Below are 22,652 nucleotides of genomic sequence, written 5' to 3'. Positions count from 1 at the left end.
GTTTAACTTAAAATGACATTGAATTATAGGTTATTGAATTATAAGAAAGTCTGCTATTTGGACCCCTTTTTTTTTTTTTTTAATCAAAATACTTTCTAAAGACATAACCTAGTTAATGTCCATATAAAGAATATGCTTTTAGAATATTAATGTAGAGATTATCTTATTAATAGGTGATTTAAAGGATTTTTATAGAGTTCTTACAGACTTATTAAAATTAGTAACAGTATTGCTAGCATGACTAAACTGTAAGAAAAATGGAAAGAGATTTTTAAAAATGTAGTATTACAGGGACTTCCTTAGCGAACCAGTGGTTAAGACTTTGCCTTCTAATGCAGAGGGTGCAAGTTCTATCCCTGGTTGGGGAGCTAAGATGCCACATGCTTTGGGGCCAAAAAACCAAAACATAAAACAAGCAATATTGTAAAAAAATTCAATAAAGACAATGGTCCACATCAAAAAGTGTTTAAAAAAATTTTAGTGTTACAGAGTAAGCCCTCTGTATCCTTGGGGTTCCACATCCACAGATTCAGCCAACTATGGATTGAGAACATTCAGAAAAGAAAATTCCAGAAAGTTCCAAAAAAGCAAAACTTGAATTTGCTTTGTGCTGGCACCTTTATTTGCATAGCATTTGCATTGTATTAGGAGAAGGCAATGGCAACCCACTCCAGTACTCTTGCCTGGAAAATCCCATGGACGGAGGAGCCTGGTAGGCTGCAGTCCATGGGGTCACTACAAATCGGATACGACTGAGCGTCTTCACTTTCACTTTTCAGTTTCATGCATTGGAGAAGGAAATGGCACCCCACTCCAGTGTTCTTGCCTGGAGAATCCCAGGGATGGGGAAGCCTCATGGGCTGCCGTCTATGGGGTCGCACAGAGTTGGACACAGCTGAAGCGACTTAGCAGCAGCAGCAGCAGCAGCAGTGCTCTAAAGATAAAGTATACTGGAGGATATGTGAGGTTATAGGCAAATACTATGCCATTTTATATGAGGAACTTGAGCCTTCTCAGATTTTGGTATCTGTGAGTGTCCTGGAACCTGTCCCCTTGGAGATACTGAGGGACAACTGTACATAATTGAGTAAAGTGAATATGTTATTAATTTTAGAAAATGATAAATGGAAAGGGCCACTGTACAACACAAAGTTAATATTTGATGAGCAATGTTCATGAGGCAAATTTTAGATTTTCTTTTATGTAATTAATAAATGCTCTAAAACTACCCAAAGACTTTAAAGAGGATAAGCCACAGGAATTCCCTGGAGGTCCAGTGGTTGGAACTCTGCAGTTTGACTGCCATGGGCCTAAGTTCAGTCTCTGGTCAGGGACTAAGTTCAGTCTCTGGTCAGGGAACTGGGATCTTGCAAGCCATATGGCACAATGGGAAAAAAAAAAGAGAATAAACCACAGTTTTAGGAAGTAGTTATACTTTACTGTGAGGTACTCAACTCTATTTACTTGGAAGAATTGGTCCAGTTATATGAATAAGTTGAAAACATTGGAAATAGAAACCATTATTATTACTACAGTGTTTAGTATACTCTGGAAAATGTGTAATGTATTAGAGTTTATAATGGTTTCCTTAAATTTAAAGGAGTTCTCCTTTTTTAATAGTTTTCTGTATTATTTAAGTTATTTAAAAAAAGTTTTTTTTGACTGTACTGCACAGTAAAATAAAGTATGTTCAAAAGCTGAAGAGTGTTTCTGTATTTGAGATAAACTTTGCTGTATTTTTGTTTTCATTAGGTTACCTTATATGAATGTCATTCACAAGGAGAAATCCGGTTGTTGCAGTCTTATGTGGATGCTGATGTATCCTTTCCTGGGTTTTTGGTATCATTGGCTAAAGAAATTGACTTTGAATAAGTACCCCAAAGCTTTTGTACCTTTCTTTCTTAACTTTATCCAATGCTATTCCTTCATTGTTACCCAAGAGATTCTTGGTATCTAGTTTTTCTGATCCCGCGAAGCCACTGTCAGGGTGGATATGAGGGCGGACAGTACAGGTGCCTAGAGATGAGTGCTGGAAATCCAGTAATAGAAAGTGATAGCAGAACGTAGGTAAAACTTGCTGTTTCTTTGACCTTGCTTAGATTTTTATCATTTCAGGGCAGGGATATTGGTGAATTTGGGTTGATCAGAAACTGTGCCTGACAGTCATATCAAGTATTTGGTCAGCAGAGCCTACAGGGAAAAAAAAGAAGCATGTTTGTTTAGGAAATGAAATATTGCAAAACATGGGTTTATAAAGAAAAAGAAAGCATTAAAAAGCCAAAGGATACAACAGTCAGAGCTTGGTGATAAGATTTCTTCCAGATCCATTTGAAAAACCTAGCAAGTAAGAAAAAGAACATTTTAGTCTTCCCTTAGGTGATAAGGAAGGAGGTGACCTTTGGCAGTATTGGGAAAATCTCACACAGGAAAAGGTGGAAAACTGAATAGTTAACTGATTTTTATCTAGAGGCATGTAGAGTTATTGAGATAGAGCCAGGGTCAGCAAATTACAGCCTGTGGAACTGGACACCTGGTTTTGTTTTTGTTGGTTTGTTTGTTTGTTTGTTAATTTTAATTATTTATTCTTAATACCAAAAACATTTTGTATTGGGGAATAGCCAATTAACAATGTTGTGTTAGTTTCAGGTGAACAGTGAGGGGACTCAGCCATGCACATACATATATCCATTCTCTCCCAAACCTCACTCTTCATCCAGGCTGGCACATAATGTTGAGCAGAGTTCCATGTGCTACACAAGGGTTTTAGTCGGTTATGCATCTTAAATACAGCAGTGTATACATAATCTTCCCAAAGTCCTTGACTATCCCTTCCTCCGGAAATCTGTTTTTGTAGATAAATTTGGGGGAGGATACAACTTATGCCTATTCATTTACATGTTGGCCATGGCTGCTTTCAAAAGACAGGTAAATAGTTGTGCAAACAGCAAAATAGTAATCAAAATTGAGTGGAAAGATTGGGTTTGTTTCATCACTTGGTATAGATTTTAGACCTAAAATCTTCATTGTTTCAACCCTGATGGTATAAAGAAAAATGGGAACTTCTTATTTGGACATTATTGTGATCATTGATGTGTTTCCTTTTCAAAAACAAATTATATTTCTTAACTGGAATTTCTTAGGCTGATGAAAACTTTTACACTTGTGCGTGGACATATGATAGCAATACAAGCCATCCCCTGCTGGCTGTTGCTGGATCTAGAGGCATAATTAGGATAATTAATCCCATAACAATGCAGTGCATAAAGGTGGGTTTTCTTGTTAAATTGTAGATCTGCTTTTTTTGTATGCACACCTGTGAAAACTTGCCATGTTGAATTTAAAACGGAGTCAATTTCTGTGCAGTTTTTAATTTGGTTTGTACTTTGCCTGTTGCTTCCTTTAAACAAGTCTTTTGAGACCTTTGTCACATTTGGGTAATGCAAATTAAGGAATAAATGGGAAATTTTTATCATTTGCACTGTTTTCTGTTAAAATCATTTCTGTTCTTTTGCTTTATCCTGAGAAGCTCTAAATGAACAATAACGAAAGAGTGAGCTCATTTTTCAAGAACCCCTAAATAGGAGTATGGAGTCAAGGATACTTTGTAAAGAATTAAAAAGTGAAGCCTTGGAAGAAATTTTACAAATCACTTTAACCCTGGGGGCACATTAGAATCACCTGAGAATCTTTTAAATCCTTGCTGTGCCTCAGAATATCTGCAAATGGGACTTGAACATCTTTTACTTTTCCTTCAAGCTAGGTAATTTTAATATGCAGCCAAGGTTGAGAACCACTACTTCAAGTGAAATTATTTTTCCATTCATTTAAGATTAATGAAAATGAATTTATTGACTTTTATATGAAAGTTGAAGTATCTTGAATTTATTATAGCACTATGTTGGCCATGGAAATGCTATCAATGAGCTGAAATTCCACCCAAGAGATCCAAATCTTCTCCTGTCAGTAAGTAAAGGTAAGAGAAATAAATATTTCCTTGTATAGTTGTATTTATTTGGCAGTGAGTTGGGTTTTGTTTTTTTTGTTTTGTTTGACTTCGGGACAAACTAATCTAAGGGAAAATTCCAAATTTAAAAAGAAGTTTTAGAAAAATCTTGGGCTACATTAGCATCCCCAAACCAAGAACTGGAGAATGGGACCATGAAATACACTGTTCCTGTAAGATGTAGATAAAATAATTGACACTGAGGATTAGGTGTGTGTTACCCTTATTTACCATATTGCATTATGATAGTTCTAGAACTTTATCCTCAATGGAATTATCATAGTAAACTATTAATTTTAATGGCAGATCACTGAAGATGAAACATCTTTAATAGTTTGAAGGTAGTCTAGCAAATCATCTGATGCTTTCCAACCATGTAATAAGAAATAGTGTATCTGAAAATCCATAATGCTTTTTTTTGCCTCCCTTTCTCTCTCTAAAGCTTCTATTTTATAAAAGATTCCCTACAGGATTCCTTAAAATGCTGTTATCCAGCGTAAGCTCTTCTAAGTTATCCAGTGTAAGCTCTTCCTTGTTTTCCTTCCTTACAAAGAGAAAGCATTGTCTTGCTCTGTATGCCTCTGTTGGCTTATAAGTTTATTTTGGGTTCAGAAGGCCTCTGAATCATTCTTAATCATTTCTGAGCTCTCTAAAGTGATTTGAGTTGTTCTTATTTCTACATTTTGTTTTTTATTGCCCTTTCTCTCTTCATATTTCTACATTATTATTCTAGTCAAATGTTTTCTTTTCTTAACAGCTATCACACCTATAACCTAATCCCCATATTAAAAGATATCCTCAAATTAAAACTCTTAAATGAAAAAAATTTGTGTGATATTTCAACTATCAAGGCTTGTTTGGAAATAGACACCTAAGAAGAGAGCTGATAACTTTTTCTCTTCTGTTAATAACAGTAACTGGGCTTAGATATTCTTTTACAAGTAACATAGACCATAATGCCTTACTTGTTCTTAATATCACAGTTTCTTAATCTTGCTCTTCCCCCATTGTGTTAGAGCATTTTTTCAAACAGCTTTTCAAAATGAACAGGAATTTTTCTACAAGTAAAACTCTCAAGAAAGGAAAAGACAACTTACAGGGAAAAAAAAATATGCAAAGTGTGTATCTAATAAGGGACTTAAATCAAGAGGTCATACAGTTCAGTAATAAAAAGACAACCAAATTAAAAGCAAACAAAGGCTTTTTAAGTAGACATCTTTCCAAAGAATAGGCAAGAATGTCCAATAAGCACATGGAAAAGCACTCATTGTTAATCATTCAGTTCAGTTCAGTCGCTCAGTTGTATCCTACTCTTTGCGACTCCATGAATCACAGCACGCCAGGCTTCCCTGTCCATCACCAACTCCCAGAGTTCACCCAAACTCACGTCCATTGAGTTGGTGATGCCATCCAGTCATCTCATCCTGTGTCATCCCCTTTTCCTCCTGCCCCCAATCCCTCCCAGCATCAGTCTTTTCCAGTGAGTCAACTCTTCGCATGAGGTGGCCAAAGTACTGGAGTTTCAGCTTTAGCATCATTCCTTCCAAAGAACACCCAGGGTTGATCTCCTTTAGAATGGACTGGTTGGATCTCCTTGCAGTCCAAGGGACTCTCAAGAGTTAGTCATTAGGGAAATGCAAATCAAAAATACAGTGAGATACCACTTCACACCTTCTAGGATGACTGCAGTCAAAAAGACAGTAAAATATGGAACCCCTTCATCCATTGTTGGTGGGAATGTAAAATGTGTAAGCACACTGAAAAATAATCTGGCAGTTCCTTAAAAAACTAAACATAGAATTACACTCTTAGGTACATGTATCTTCAAGAGAAATGTAAATGTCTGCACAAAAACTTGGATGCAGATTGAAATCATTGCTACAAAAAGAAGTCATTTTTGTAGCAATGTTTATTTCCACTACTAACAATATATTTTATAATATGTTAATATTACACAATATAGACATTGTTTCAAACTCTGCTTGGTATTTATGAATATTGCTTTCTATTTATTTTGCTGATGTTCAGTGGAAACTGAGATTGCTCAGATTACAGAATTTTTGAAAGGTCCATAATACTCTGTATGTGTATGGTTCAATCGTATTTTTAGATTTACTATAGAGATCTTATAAATCTACTTTGTTCTCTTCAATTTGTAAATGTGGGTATGGTGGAGGGAAAAACTAGTACCCTTGAAAGTTTGAACTCATACCTAGTTAAATCTACAAGTAATATAAATATTTTAAGTTCCTATATGATATGGATTCCTTCTTAGTCATTACTGTGAATGAGTTAAGTCCAGACTTTGGTAGTTTTTTCTTTAAAGACATATTAAATGTCCACAGTAAATGAATGATAAAAGTTTGTTATTTTTTTGTGTCTGTACTAGATCATGCTTTACGATTATGGAATATCCAGACGGACACTCTGGTGGCAATATTTGGAGGTGTAGAAGGGCACAGAGATGAAGTTCTAAGTGCTGTAAGTTGAAAGCTGCAGGGCAGTGGCCTTCAGGCTACAAAGCTGTGAGCACTCCTGATAAGAAAGCGTGTGGTTTGTTTCACGTAGCTTGGCAGGCAGGTATTTCATTTACTGTGACAGACAAGGTTTTAACTTAAAGATGAAGAAATAAAGCAAGTAGGCTCTTTGTGTTTTATCTGTACTCTTGCACATGTTTTACCAGCGCCTGGATTCTCATGAAAGAATTCTGTGAACTTGTTCTTTTCCTTTTGTAATCTAAAATCATGAAGTGACCTTTTGTTGTTTCTCAGTTATTAAAGGAAAAGGTTAACCTACTTGGCAATTAAGAAATTTTTTCACCTTTTATTTGAAGTTGAAATATAACTTACTCATTTCTAGGAGGCATTGTTCACACTGACTTTTAGATAACTTCCCTTTGATGGCATGGTGTTGTCTTTATGCTTTGTATTACAATCTGTTGATCTGTTGTAGTGATATTAAGTGTTTTTAGTTAAGTTTCAGATTCTGTGTTTAGGTTTATTTACGTTCTGTGTGTAGCTTACTTATTTAGTAGTCTTACAGCTCTTCAGTTTTTGTTTTTGTTTTTTTAACTATTTTAAAAGGGCATTATATTTTGAAGCACGTGATATTTTAATTGGAGGTACTAAATATTCCTATATGCTTTCGTGAGAATCATACCTATCTTAAAGGATTTTCTAGAACTTGCAGAACTCCATCTGGCTTTATGTGTGAAAAAACAAAGACTACTGTCCTTTCTTAAAAACTAAATGAGAGCTTCTGGCTCTAGAGGTGTCTTGTTGCTATTGACAGTGAGGTTATTAGGAAAAGTAGCAGCTGCCAGACTTCTGAATTCAATAAACACCAAACCTGAAGCTCTCAGGCTTTTGTACAACTGTGTTCATGATTGATTCAAAGGTTGGATTAACATAGAATATCTAGATTAATGAGGAAAGTACTCTCCTTAAATAGAACTCTCTACTGTTATTTCTTAACATGAAAGTAGGGGATAGATTGTATCTCTTTTGTACCAATAGGAGTTCACTGCTAGAAGGATTGATGTGTGAGATTGTCATTGACCATGTACCATGTGCTAAAGTAAATATCTCTGAGCCTCAGTGTCTGATCTGTGAGATGAGGTGGAATAAGGTTGTTACAATAGATGATCTGTTAGGAGCTCATTAAAAATTAGTAAACAGCAAATGAGGAAATGTTGCTTCCTTTTTAAGACATATTTTTCTTTATTCATTTAAAAAGTGAACTCTAAAACCAAGGTACCTGACTTATCTAAGTGTTTTGGCTTAGATGTACAAATAAATTTCAGTTGTTTAAAGGACTCCTAATTTCACATGCAGATACCAGTTTCATTGCTTCATCTGGGTTGGACAAAGAAAAATAACAACCATTCAGGTTTTTTTGTCATAGAATAATTGTTTTACCTCAGCATTAGATTCACCTTCAAAATCAAACAAAGGAAATATTTGGCTAAAGATAATTGAATAGATAAAACTAAATTAAAAGAGTTTACTTCTTACCTGCCATATTGCATAAGCTCATATATTGTGGTGATAACAAGTCAGTTAAAACTAAATCTTGAAAGTGGTAAAAACTTTGTGACTTATGGCCTGTATATATGAAACACAAAATGTTAGTGTTGTGGTTTGAAATACAATTTTCACAATACTGGACATGAGGTGAAAATCAGCATAATTTGGGGAAATAATTTACATATTTAAGCTTTTCTGTTTTATATACAGGATTATGATCTTTTGGGTGAAAAAATAATGTCTTGTGGTATGGATCACTCTCTTAAACTTTGGAGGATCAATTCAAAGAGAATGATGAATGCGATTAAGGAATCTTATGATTATAACCCAAATAAAACTAACAGGTAACAACTGTAGTATTTAAAACAATGTGCTATCTCATGCCTTTGAATAGTGTTTTACTTTTTCAAAAATTATTATATAAGTCTCCAGTATGGAGTTGAGAACCCCCTCTTTTAATAACGTTAAGGTATAATTTATATGCCATAAAACTTATTAAATTTAAATGAAAGCCTTTATTTTTATCTAATTATGTTGGTGGCTCATTTTTCAAAATCCCTTTCAGTTATATTTTTCTCTTAATTTAGTAGCCCATTTCACATATTTTATTTAGGTATGCATGTGCTAATGTTATTAGCACTGCTTGTCAACACTGTAAATTCTAATTAAAGACAGTCATAATTTTTTCAGTGGGTTTCTTAGCTTTAATTCATGATAAATGCTTTCCTTTAAATGATACTCACTTCACTAAACAGAAAATTCAAAAGCAGGAGCTTTGTTCTAAGGGACTACATGTGGAAACTTTTCAGTTTTCTTATTTTTGAAAAACCTCAGTTCTTAATTAATTTACTGTCTTTTTCAGAATCTTATCAAGCTGTTAACGCTTTCACTATGACTATCCTATGTTTGTAAATGTTAACTTTATTTGCTCTTTTCATTTTAGCAGTTAATTCCCTGGTTATCGACCCACATTATGAGTAGATTGTTAGTTGAATTTGTAACCATAAGTAAATATTTTAATACAGTGACATCAAATCTCAGGCCTCTTAAGAATTGGCACAGCTTTTAAATTCTGTTTTAAAACATCAGGGGTTAGTACAATATTAAATTTATGTTTTTATATTTTCTAGAGCTTTGGAATAAATAGAAGTTGTTGTATTTTACAGCTTACAGAAAGTAACAGTGAATTATGGTGGTCTTCTTGAAAGAGGTTAACCATAGATTATAATACATATTTGGCTAAAAAGCAATTAATAAAGCTAAAAAGCAATTAATAGTAGTTAAGAATTTATATCAAGTCATTAATAACATTTTAATGTTTTAATAAAGAAAAGATCTGGGAGTTTCCTGGTGGCCGAGGGGTTAGGATTCCAGACTTTCACTGCTGTGGCCCTAGTTCAGTCCCTGGCTGGGGAACTGAGATCCTGTGAGCCACCCAAAAAAGGTAAAAAAAAAAGATCCCACAATTTGAATTGGAAAATGTATTTGAAATGATTGAGCCCAACGTCCTTTTTATGTATGAGGGAAAAGCCAAAGAGAAGACTTGTGCCCAAGATATAACTAATTCATGGCATGTGATACTTCTTCAGTTACTTCACTTTAAAAACTGAATCACTTACTAGATTAGAAATGTTAGGTATACATTTAATTAACTGAAGAATTGATAGCAACTTCTCTAGCTTACAGTTTTGTCACAAACATCTTTAAGGAAAAATTGTGCCATATTTTACTATTCTAAGTACAGGAAAAGTTCTAACTAATAAATGTCAAATTCCTGTCAGATGTCATCTTCAGAAATTGTTGTTCTAGGCAGGATTCGCACCTAACTTTATCTTTACCAGACTTTGAAATGTGTCATTGTTTCTGAAAGATGACTATCTTTTGAAATAAGGTAGGTGTGTTAACTTTCATAGACCATTGTTAATATGAAAGGATTGAGTTGGTAGCTTAGCATCTTCTATGAGAAATTTTCAACTCTAAGCAGATGTCTTTTGTTATTGGTTAAGATAACCAGAATTGAAATAACTGATTTTGGTCTATATATAGTAAGGCAGAAAGTTGCAGTTATTATAAATGAAATTTCATAGGATGAATACAAAATTCAGTTGCGAGCTAATAATGGAGTAAAATGTAGAAACAAAAACGGAATGAGATTTTAGTTGCCAGTAAACAGATCAGAAGGTATTTAGTTTTATAGGAACATAGACGAACTAATACTCATCTGTTTTTCTTTTCAGAGTTTTATAAATCCTAAAAGGAAAATTAGCTTCTGCTACACATTTTTCTCTTAACTTTTGATGTTTCTATTTCAGGCCATTTATTTCTCAGAAAATTCATTTTCCTGACTTTTCTACCAGAGACATACATAGAAATTATGTCGATTGTGTACGATGGTTAGGTGATTTGATACTTTCCAAGGTATGGTAACTGCTGTTAAGGTGTATTTCCATTGTTGTGTGAGTTGGAACTCTGCAGGGAGCACAGTTTTTTATGCAGTTGATAAATTGTGTAACAGATGGGAAATGGCTTTTTTTTTTTAAATCTCATGATACTTTGAAAATTCAGAAACTTATTTTAGGCATAAAACATCCTGATGAACTATAATTTGTGCTCCAGTAAGAAAAAAAAAAATGTTAACTTGCAAGATGATATTCTCTGATATCCAGTGTTACTGTAAAATTACCAATATCTAAAGCCAGTAGTAGGGTTTTTTTTTTGGTTTTTGTTTTGAATGTTTGTGTCCATTTTAGTGAACTTACATGTACAAAAACAAACAGATGGAGTTGGCTCATGGGCTCTAGTTTGCCAGCCCCTGCTCTAGTATGTTGATATATATTTTTTCTACTGATAATTTAGGAAAGTTGGTGGTGATGTCATCTGAACATTTAGGATTGTCAGATTTGAACAAATTGCTATCCAGTTTCTTCTTGGTATAGGTTTCAGGGCATTTCACTTTTTCTTGGGTAGAGCCTGATTATTTATTTTTTCCTTACCAATGAGGGTAAAGAAAAAATTTTACTTTTTTATTTTTTAACCTTTGATTTTGAAATTAAATCCACAGGAAGTTTCAGAGACAGTTTAGAGAGGTTTCACATTGTCCTTCACCCAGTTTCTCCCATTGGTTACATCTTATATATACAGTATAGTATCAAATCCAGGAAATTGACATTATAAGTGTATGTGTATGTGTAGTTGTATGTTATTTTATCACATGTGATTTTTGTCATTTTAAGAATGTTTCTGTATGGGACCTTTTAAGATTATTTTTCACTCAGTATAATGCCATCCAGGTTGTGTATATCATAGGTCTCCCTTTTAGTTGCTAAATAGTACCCCATGGTATGGATGTACCACAGTTTATTTAACCTTATTCATCTATTGTAGGACATTTTGGTCCTTTCCAGTTTTTGGCCTGTTACAAATAAAGCCGCTATTGAACAGTCGTGTGTAGGTTTTTGTGTGGACTTACGTAAGTTTTCACTTCTCTGGGATAAATGCCTAGAAGGGCAATTGCTGGGTCATGGTTACGTTTGTTTAGTTTTTTAAGAACCTGCCAAACTATTTTCCAGAGTGGCCGTGCCATTTTACATTCCCACCAGCAATGTATGAAAGATGCAGTGTCTTCGAATCTTCGCCAGCATTTGGTATTGTCACTATTTTTTATTCTAGCTGTTCTGATAGGTGTGTAGTGATACATCATCATGGTCTTAATTTACATTTCCCTGATGGTTAGTGGTGTTGAACATCTTTTTTATGTGCTTATTTGCCATCCATATATCCTTTCAATGATGTCTCTTCATATCTTCTGCTCATTTTCTAATTGGATTTGTTTTGTTTTTTTTACTGTTGAGTTTTGAAAGTTCTTCATATATTCTAAATCCTATGACAGATAAGTAGTTTGCAAATTTTCTCTTCCAGTCTGTAGCTTGTCTTTTCATTCTCTTAGCAGGGTCTTCTGCTGAGCAAATATTTGCAGTTTTGATAAAGTTTATTTTTTTTAATTATTTTTTTATGGATAATGCTTTTGCTATTATTTTGAAACGCTCTTCACTAAGCCCTGGATCCTAAAGATTTTCCCCTGTGTTTCCTTCAAAAGTTTTTATAATGTTTTATATTAAATTTATGGTCCATTTTAAGTTAGTTTTTGTATGACATTTAGGTAGAAAGTTCATTTTTGCCTATAGTTTATCCAGTTGTTCCAGTACCATTTGTTGAAAGCCTGTCTTTCCTCCTTTGGATTGCTTTTGCACTTTTTTCAAAATTGTTTGGCCATGCTTGTATCTGGCTGTTGCTGGTTATTCTATTCTGTTCCCTCTACCAGCACTACATACACAGGCTTGATTATTCTAGCTCTGTAATAAGTCTTGGAATTGGTAGAGTGATTTCATCCACTTTATTCTTTTTCAAAATTATTTTTGTCTAGTTCCTTTGCCTTTCTATATAAGGTCTAGAATTATCTTGTCTACATTTACTGAAAATCTTGCTGGAATTTCTTTGAGGGTAAGGAACATTTTAATTGGAGTTGTGTTAAACCTGTGTATCAATTTGGTGGTGAATTAATATCTACTCTGCTTAGTTTTCTTGTCCTTGGCTGATACATCTGTTCATTTATTTAGACCTTCTTGGATTTTTTATTATCAGCATTTTGTAGGTGTTTTTAAGTATAATTTTTTTTATTTTGTTTTTTGGGTGTGGTGGGGTTTTTTGCTGCACAGGCTTTCTCTGGTTGTGGCGAGTGAGGGCTGCTCTCTAGTTGTGGTGTGTGGACTTCTCGTTGCAGTGGCTTCTCTTGTTGCAGAGGACAGGCTCAATAATGCAGTGCATGGGCTAAGCTCTGTGGCATGTGGGATCTTCCTCGATCAGGGATCGAACCCATGTCTCCTGCATTGGCAGATGGATTCTTCACCACTGAGCCACCAGGGAATCCCCCAGCATTTTGTAGTTTTGAGCATGCAAGTCCTGTACCTACTTTGTTAGATGTATACCTTAAGTATTTCTCTTTTTTGAGTGACTATAATAAATGGTATTTCTGATTTCCATCTCTTTGTGTTCATCGCTAATATATAGAAATAAATTTATTTTTGTGTATTAATCTTGAGTCCTATCTATTTTAACTACTTATAGTTCAAGAAGGGTGGTTTGAGGGGTTTTTTTTTTTGGCTAATTACTTGGGATTTTCTACATAAATCATTTCATCTCTAAATAAGGACAGTTTTTGTATATTCCTTTCTGAACTGAATTTTTAAAGAACTTTCCACTTCTTGTCTCATTTAACTGACATGATTCTGGCACTACATTGAATAGCAGTGTTAACTCATTAATGACTGGGGAATTTTTGCAGAAACTAACCCCTGTGGCTGGTGATATTTATTTTGACTGGTCAAAAATTAGTTCTGTTATTTCACTAACACTGTACAGGTACCTGTGGTCAGTTACACCTTACATACCTATAATTCCTCCAATTTTTGTGAAATGTTGTCTTCAATCCACTCTTCTGTAGAAGTACAGGAGCAGTCTCCAGCACTGTTGCATTTTCACTTTGTATCAGAATCTATCACTAAGATTTTTTGTTGGTCTGATATTCACATCATCTGAATTAGAACTATATTCTGGAAGAACTATCATCTTCTGAGACACTAGTATATATGTCACTTAGACATAGAACGTATCCGCATAAAATTCACTGAAAAATTCTTCCTCAAAATTTCATGACATGTCACTTCTGAAAATTTTATGTTTATAATATACACAGAGTTGGAACAAAATGTAAGTGTTAATGACAGTCATAAGTTGTATGATGAACCCTTGGTGCAGTTTAAGCTCTAACAGCTTCACATGGTGATATTGATTGTATCACTCTAAAAACATTGATAACATCTCCAGTCAATAGCATTCAGGTAACAAAAGATATATTAATATGTCTCTGGTCAGTAATGTGTTAAGAGCAGACTTCCTAGGCTTGTTTCTGATGTTAAAGGGGTGAAGAATTCAGTCTTTTGCAATTACACATATCAGCTGTATGATTCTTTTTTAGTACTTATTTTTGGGCTGTGTCAGGTCTTAGTAGCGGCACTTGGGACCTTCGTCACCTCATTCAGGATCTTTCCTTGTACCACATAGGTTCTTGGTTGTGGTGCACGGGCATAGTTGCCCTGCGGCATGTGGGATTTTAGTTCCCCCCACCAGTGATCAAACCACTGTCCCCTCTATTGCCAGACACTCTAGACCACCATGGAAGTCCTAGCTGTATGATTTTTGTAGATGTTCTATATCCACTTGAGAGTTGTTCTTTTTCCTAATTTTTTCAGAGTTTTATCATGAATAGGTGTTGAAGTTTGTCAAATGCTTTTTCAGCATCAATTGATATGATCATTGTTTTTTCTATTTTAGCCTATTAATGCAATGAAATAAGTTTACTTGGTCATGCTGTATAATTCTTTTTATATGTTGCTGAATTCTGTTTGTTAATATTTTGTTAAGAATTTTATGTGTATTAATGATATATAATATTGGTCTGAAGTTTTGTTAGTTGTCTTTGTCTGGTTTTGATATCAATAATACTGGCATTAGGGCCTAAAAATTTTTGAGGAGGAATTTAAAAATTAAAAACTTGATCTCCTTAAAAGTGAAAAGGTTGTTCAAATGAAGTTTCATATTGGGTGAGTTGTGGTAGTTTGTGCTATTTCAGGAATTGATCCATCCCATCTAATAGAAAATTTATGTGTAGAGAGCTGTTTGAGTATTCCCTTATTATCCTTTTGATATCTGCAAGGTCTTTAGTGATAGCCCCTGTTTCATTCCTGAAATCAGTAATTTATGTCTTCTTCTCTTCTGTCAATCTTTTTAGGAGTTTGTCAAAATTATTTTGTTACCTCCTGTCTCCCTTTTTTTAGTTTCCTATGAGTGTATTTTGTTTTTCTGTTTGCTAGTTTTGGGAGCTTAGATTATTTAGTCAAGACTTTTCTAATGTAAGCTTTTGGTGCTATAAATTTCCCAGTCAGCATATGCAGTGTGCTATTTAGTTTTTGGTAGTGGTTTAGTCACTAAGTCATGTCCGACTCTTTGCGACCCCATGGACTGTATGTAGCCTGCCAGGGTCCTCTGTCCATAGGATTTTCCAGGCAAGAGTACTGGAGTGGGTTGCCATTCTCTTCTTCAGGGGATCTTCCCAACCCAGGGATCAAACCTGGGTCTCCTGCAGTGCAGGCAGATTCTTTACTGACTAAGCTACTAGGGAAGCCCATTTAGTTTTTAGGTGTTGGAAAATTTTCATTATCTTTCTCTTACTGATTCTAGTTTGATTCCATTTTGGTCAGTCGGTATATATTCTTTATGATTTTGATTCTTTAAAATTTTTCAGATTTGTTTTATGACCCTGTTTTGGGTATGTTCCATGGGAGCTTGAAAAGAACGTGTTCTATCGTTGGGTGGAGTGTTGTGTAAATGTCAGCTAGATCCTATTGGTTGCTGCTGCTGCTAAGTCGCTTCAGTCCTGTCCGACTCTGTGCGGACCCCATAGATGGCAGCCCAACAGGCTTCCCCGTCCCTGGGATTCTCTAGGCAAGAACAATGGAGTGGGTTGCCATTTCCTTCTCCAAGATCCTATTGGTTGAGTGTGGTTGAATTCTTCTGTTTCTTTGTTGATGTCTGTCTGCTCTTAAGTGCTGAAGTCTTTAACTATAATCATGAATTTTTCCCTTTCTCCTTCAGTTCTGTGACATATTGCAAGTCTGTTGGTTAGCATATACACATTTAGTATTGCTTTTTCTTGGTAGCTTGACCCTTTTATCATTGTGGAAGGTCCATCTCTATCTCTGGTAGATTTTTTTGCTTTGATGTCTCCTTTTATCTTGTAGTATAGCCGTTCTTTCTTTCCTTTAATTAATGCTTACATGGTATATCTATTTCAAACCCTTTACCTTTAATCTACGTGTATTCTTACATTTGAAGTGAGTTTCTTACAACATACAGTTGGGTCATACTGTTTTTTAATTCACTTTGAGAAACTGTTTTAGCTTGTAAATTTAGACTGTTTATATTTGAGCCTTAAACTTACCAATTGTTACATTGTCTGGCATTTACTTTTTTTTTCATTTCTCTGGGTTTTCTCCCCTAAATTCCTATAGGTTATATGCACATATTTTAAAATTCCAATTTGATTTATCTGTACTACCTCTGAGTGTATTTCTTTGTGTAGCTTGTTTTGTTTTTATGTTTGCTCTGAGAGTTGCAATATATGTATGTGATCATCAGTATATCAGCATTTTACCACTTCAAATGCAGTATAGGAAGCTTATCTCCCACTTTGTCCTGCACTTATAATTGTTTTAAATATTTCCTTTACAATTGAGAACTTTGTTAAATAATATTATAATTTTTGCTTGAACCATCAAGCAGAATTTAAAAACTTGAAGAAAAGGAGAATTTTGTGTTTACTCGTTTTGCTTTTTCTGTTGTTCATTCCTCCTTTCTAATATTCCAAGATTCCTTCTTTTATCATTTCCTTTCTGTTCGTAGAACATTCTGTAGCTATTGATTTAGAATGTTGACAGATTCTTTTAGTTTTTCTTAGTTTAGGGATGTCCTCATTTCCGGTTTATTCGTGAAGTGTATAGAGGATTCAGTAAATCCCACAGTTCTTTCTTTAAACATTTGAACACTGTTGTTCCCCCTCTTTCTGGTCTCTGTCATTTGTAATGAGACATCTGCCACCATTGGAATTGGTTTTTCCTTATAGCTTAGGTATTCTTTCTGACTTAACTGCTTTGGGGATTTTTTTTTTCCTTTATTTTTAGTTTTCAGAAGTTTGACTGTGCTCAGCTTGATATTGATGTCTTTGAGGGATTCATTTACTGTCTTGAATCTTGGATCTGTAGGTCTTTAGGGGACATAATTCATCCCAAATATGGGGATTTTTCAGCCATTACTCAAATTCTTTTTTATCCCCCTTTTCTCCCCGCTCTCCTCTAATGATACTTTAGATTTTTTGTTTGGTCCCTGAGACTCTGTCATTTAATAAGTCTGTTTTTCTTTTTTCAGTTGGTAACTTCTTTGTTCAAGTCTTGTTCAAATTGGGTAATTTCTATGTTCTAACTTTAAATTTACTGACTCTCATCTCTCTTCTGCTGGTGAGCCCTTCAGTTGTTCTTTGATTATAGTATTTTTAGTTCTGAAATTTCCACATGGTTCTTACCTTTTCTTTTCTTTGCTGAGACTGTATTCTAAGTGTGTTTGTAATTTCTTATTGAACCATTTTTTTTTTTCCAGATTTTGAACTTTTAATTTTGTATTAGGGTGAAGCATTTTTAAGATCAGTTCAGTCACTCAGTCGTGTCCGACTCTTTGCTTTAAAATCCTTGTCAGATAGTTCTAACATCTGTGTCATCTCATTGTTTGTGTCTCTTGTTATCATTTCTCATTAAAGTTGAGATTTTACATTTCTTGGTATGAAAAATGAATTTTGATGGAGATATGGATAATTTGGGTACTGTTAGGAAACTTGGGCTCTTATTTAGCTCTCTTACAGCAGGCTTCGTTTGATAAATTTTCAGCTGTAAAGTGAATGCTGCTTCATGATTGGCAGGTGGCAGGGGACATTCCCCACTTGGTTGACTTAGTGGTGATGTCTCTTTTCTAAGGGGCAAGAGTTTAGGCTTTTCACGGGGACTCTGCTGACACCGCCCTAGCAGGGAGGGGTTTGGAGCCCGTATGACTGCTCCCTGGGTGGTCTCAGCTGACACTGTGGTAGGTGGTTGTGAACATCCTGGCGCTCTGCTCAGTTCAGTCAGTCAGTTCAGTTGCTCAGTCGTATCCGACTCTTTGCAACCCATGGACTGCAACACGCCAGGCCTCCCTGTCCATCACCAGTTCTCTGAGCTCACTCAAACTCATGTCCATTGAGTCAGTGATGCCATCCAACCATCTCACCCTCTGTTGTCCACTTCTCTTGACACGCTGCTGCTGCTGCTGCTGCTAAGTCGCTTCAGTCGTGTCCGACTCTGTGTGACCCCATAGATGGCAGCCCAACAGGCTTCCCCGTCCCTGGGATTCTCCAGGCAAGAACACTGGAGTGGGTTGCCATTTCCTTCTCCAGTGCATGAAAGTGAAAAGTGAAAGTGAAGTCGCTCAGTCGTGTCCAACTCTAGCGACCCCATGGACTGCAGCCTACCAGGCTCCTCCGTCCATGGGATTTTCTAGACTCTTTGCTACCTTGCCTCTAATACAACCCCAGCCAGAGAGGAGGAGGAGTCACGTCATTACCATGAGGAGTAGGGAGGAGTCAGCAGGGTATTATGTACTTGAAGTGTTTAGTTACCACCTGTGAGAAGGGATCCCCACTGGGACTGTGCTGGTTGGGATGTGGGCGGGTCCACAGTTTTTTCTGTGGTATTGTTTACCTGAAAATTTTCTCTTATGCTGAGTTGCCACTTTACTGATCCTTTGGAGAGAGTAGGCTTTGGGGGGCTTTGTTTTGTCTTTAGCTTTGTTGAGTCACTACCTTCTCTAGCATGTAGTCTGGGATACAGAAAGGAGGCAAAACCAAGGAACTCAGTGTCCCTCATGTCCCAGGGTCCTTAACCAGTCTGCCTCCTCCCTGCCCTTCAGACTTTTAAGTTGTATTTAGTGAGATGAATAGGGAAAAGTACCTCTCCTTCATTGGTTGCTGGAAGCAGATGTAAAAAGGCAGTAGGTCTAAAATTTCTGCTCTTAGAACTTAATCAGATGATAGGAAAAGATATCTGCATTTTAGCTAAGAGGCTGAACTGAGTATTGGTGGTCTCAAATCTGGCTCCACATCAGAACTACTGGGAGGACATTGTAAAAACAGATTCCTAAGCTTCGTCCCCATGTATTCTACATCTGGCACAAGGACCTGCGGATTTGTAATTGTTAGAAACTCTGGATGACTTTCAAGTACAGCCATCCATTAGTGTGGGTAGACTCTTTTTACCTCCCTATGCTTTAGCTCTCTGTGAGGGGACTCTACTGACTAAGGGTCCTTTACCAGTACAGTCAGTAAGAAGCACTTGAAGAGCTATGTTACAGTTCTGCTGCTTTGGCCTCCTCTCTCAGAAATTGTGATTCAGTGGGGTTGGGACCAAGATGTGTTTTAAAGAAAGCTCTACAGGCTGTCAATCCAACTGTGCACTTAAAAGAGTCACCAGACTGGGTGCTCTCTAAGGTACTTTACAATAAAGAACTTGTATAATGGATCTGTAACCCTGGGATTTTATATAATCTAAAAAGGGCAGAGAAGAAAAAAACATGTTCTTCACTCCCTAATCTCCCTATGACCCCGCTGTTAAACCATTGAAATGCCAGTGAACCCCACAGGGCTACCATATGTGGTTGTGTGGAATGTGTCCTGTAAAATACCAGTAAGCACCCTTCACCTCCACCAGGATTTCTCAGTCCTGGGTCTGAGATAATGAGGTCAGACAGTTCTTTTTTGTGGGAGGAGCTGTTCTCTACATGCAGTTTTCAGCATTCTCTGGCCTCTGTTAACTGGAAGCCAGAGACATTGCCAAGGATTCCTTAACTGGCAAACCACTAGCCTACACAGTAATATAAATAGCGCCCTCTGTGTTGCATTTTCTTCTCCCATTGTATTCTCCACCACTCGCTACTAAAGTAGAATGTATGTAAAGATTTCACTGTTGGAGGACAGAGAAGGTGTAACTCAGCCCATTTCACTCCCATCCCCTTACCAGTGTTGGGATATTGAATCACTGCTTTTATTGCCTTTTGTATAATCCGATCTGTAAGGCCCCTTCTATGAATTCATTAGCTTTCCTACAACATCTATTGAGTACCTACCATGTAGTACAGATACTGCAGACGAAGGATTAATAGTTAACTGTATAAAGGGAACCACAGGAGATTGGAACTGCAGGAAATTAGAAGTGAAATAGAGAAAGATGGAATTAGCAGGGGTCATATTGAAGAACCGTGTATTCTAATATGTTTGTAACTTTATCTTTGCTATAAAATACTTAAGTCTCTGTATGCTGAAGTAGTTAAGGCTGAAACTTGGTTTGGAAGAGAAGTTGTGACTTCAAAAATGAATATTCTAGATAGTGTAATGCTTTTGTATTGTTAAAATCTGTTGATAATCTGTAAGTGTAGATACTGATTCTTGCAAATACAAATGAATATGTTTATCATTGGACTCAGTTGAGGGATAACCAGGTTTAAAGAGCTATGAATTCTGAAATGATAGTTGAGAAAAGCTTTGTTTGTAATGTTTAAAATTCAGTTCTACAATTAACATTTCTTTTTTATCTTGTGTCTTTTTTTTAAGTCTTGTGAAAATGCCATTGTATGCTGGAAACCTGGCAAAATGGAAGATGATATAGATAAAATTAAACCCAGTGAGTCTAATGTGACTATTCTTGGGCGATTTGATTACAGCCAGTGTGACATTTGGTACATGAGGTTTTCTATGGATTTCTGGCAAAAGGTAGCAACATATTTTACATTTTGAAAGTATTTGACTTAAAACCATGCAATTTTAGTTTTCTCTGAGTGCATCTGTGTTCTCTTTCCTCTTTAAGTGTAATCTACCTTGATTTTTTTGTATTGTTTGCTTTGGCCTTTGATGTTATTTATTCTCCCCTTGTGGCTCTGCACACCATCTGCAGTGCTTATTATAGATGAAATTGACAGGTGTCAATGGTGGCAGTTAGGTGTTTACTTTCCATAACATCTGTTAGTAAGATTTAATGTTTTGGTGATTGGAATTTTCATCTTCTTATATAGAAAACCAGTATGGAAGATAGAGACAAAATATTAGTTATCTAAAATTTTACAGAAGTTTGGTATTATAATTTTATGGTAACAAATTACTTGGTTATTTCTTGCTATATGAAAGCTTTGGAAATTTTCTGTGGCTTTTATTATAGTTCTTTAGAGCAGAATGAAGAATATATGCTAATTGTGTACATTGTATAGTTCTTCAAAAATTTGCAAAATGGTTTAATTTATTCAGGACACCTTTGTGAAGTATTAGTTGCTCTTATCTTCATTTACAAATCAGAAATATAAGATGCAAAGAAATAACCAAGAGCATTGCCACAGGGTGGAGCTGAGATGTTTCTGCAATAAGAAAGATATCTTAGGATTGCTTGAAATCTTTATAGCTTATATTAATAATTTGATAGGTTTTTGTTTTGTTTTTGATGGGTTTTTAAAATATGTTTATACAGATGCTCGCATTGGGCAATCAGGTTGGCAAACTTTATGTTTGGGATTTAGAAGTAGAAGATCCTCATAAAGCCAAGTAAGTATTTAGAAATTCCTCTTCATAATTTCTGACTTTTCCTTCAGAGTGTTGTCACTATAGAGTAAGTAATTGATACTTACAATGCCATCCTTAACATCATTTGTAACATTTACATTCTCAGCATATTGTAAAGTATTTCTTTTTTATTCTAATAATAATTGTTTTTCCTGAGTACTTTGGTAGTAAGTTACATTCACTGGTTTTAAGTTTGATACTGACAGCATTGTGTGTGTGTGATATTTAACCTGTTGTCATGTTTTCTCCCTAGATGCACAACGCTGACTCATCACAAATGCGGGGCTGCTATTCGACAAACCAGTTTCAGCAGGGACAGCAGCATTCTTATAGCTGTTTGTGATGATGCCAGCATTTGGCGCTGGGACCGACTGCGATAAAGTACTTTTCCCAATCAAAATTAGCGTGTGTTTTCTGTGTACAATAGAACTAATGTATCCTGCTAGTAAGGGCACATAGAGCATTTAGAGTTGTCTTTCAGCATTCAATCAGGCTGAGCTGAATGTAGTGATGTTTACATTGTTTACACTCTTTGTACTGTCTCCTGCTCAGACTCTACTGCTTTTAATAAAAATTTATTTTTGTAAAGCTGTGTGTTACTTTAGTTTGTTTTATTCATTGTGATGCAGTGTTGAAAGTAATAAAATTACACCTTATCTTTTTTCAGTGATGATGATTGTTTTATTTGCCTAATGGAAAAAGTTATAAAACATAGTGATTAAGTATAAGCTCTGGAACTAAACTGAATTTTAATCTTGGCTCTGCCATTAACTGACGTTGGATAATTAAAAGGATCACGTGATTTAATACATGAGAAGCAATTTGAACAGAATTTGACTCACCAAACCCTTAGCTTTATTGGAAATTGTATTCCTGTGGTTTTATATTTCTTAATGATTTGTTCTATACTAACTTTGTAATAAGCAGTCTATAAGAGTTATATAATATTTTATCTTTACAGTTAGGAAACATTGCCATTTGATTTACAACTTCGTCATTAGTAATCTTAGTGGAAATATCATCACAGCAAGGGAGGAGAGGACACAGCAGCTTAAATGCAGTGGGTTGAAAAATGAAGGAAATGGAGAATGTGTTTGTATAGTGAGTTCTTGTCCCCTTTTCTAGAAGAGTATTGGTTAAAACAAACAAGCAAATTGATATCATAGGGTTGAAATACTTAGTGATTTTTGTCCCAAACATAGGGTACTTTGGTTATATTTACGGAAAAGAATAGAATTAAAATACAAAGCAAGAATAGGATTAAAATACAAAGGCCATAAAAATTCTCCAAAGAGGACCAAGATGACATACGGAGCATTTAACCAGA

At 35.5% G+C, this 22,652-nt stretch overlaps 1 protein-coding gene across 1 annotated transcript in view; it reads left to right on the top strand.

Moving 5' to 3' along the window:
• The window catches only part of EED (embryonic ectoderm development), a 78,265-nt gene extending 56,352 nt beyond the window's left edge, over nt 1-21,913 (top strand). Inside the window, exons 9-18 of the mRNA XM_010853252.1 lie at nt 1,753-1,818; nt 3,141-3,266; nt 3,892-3,973; nt 6,393-6,484; nt 8,239-8,372; nt 10,341-10,446; nt 11,598-11,672; nt 20,330-20,488; nt 21,234-21,307; nt 21,579-21,913. Coding sequence (XP_010851554.1) covers nt 1,753-1,818; nt 3,141-3,266; nt 3,892-3,973; nt 6,393-6,484; nt 8,239-8,372; nt 10,341-10,446; nt 11,598-11,672; nt 20,330-20,488; nt 21,234-21,307; nt 21,579-21,705 — 1,041 coding nt within the window. The 3' untranslated portion in view covers nt 21,706-21,913. The remainder of the gene's footprint in view (nt 1-1,752; nt 1,819-3,140; nt 3,267-3,891; nt 3,974-6,392; nt 6,485-8,238; nt 8,373-10,340; nt 10,447-11,597; nt 11,673-20,329; nt 20,489-21,233; nt 21,308-21,578) is intronic.
• The last annotated feature ends 739 nt before the right edge of the window (nt 21,914-22,652 follow it).

The sequence above is a fragment of the Bison bison genome, unplaced genomic scaffold (genome assembly GCF_000754665.1).
Source record: "Bison bison bison isolate TAMUID 2011002044 unplaced genomic scaffold, Bison_UMD1.0 scf7180017864324, whole genome shotgun sequence".
In the NCBI taxonomy this organism is placed as follows: Eukaryota; Metazoa; Chordata; class Mammalia; order Artiodactyla; family Bovidae; genus Bison; species Bison bison.
This window is presented reverse-complemented; position numbering and strand designations above follow the sequence as displayed.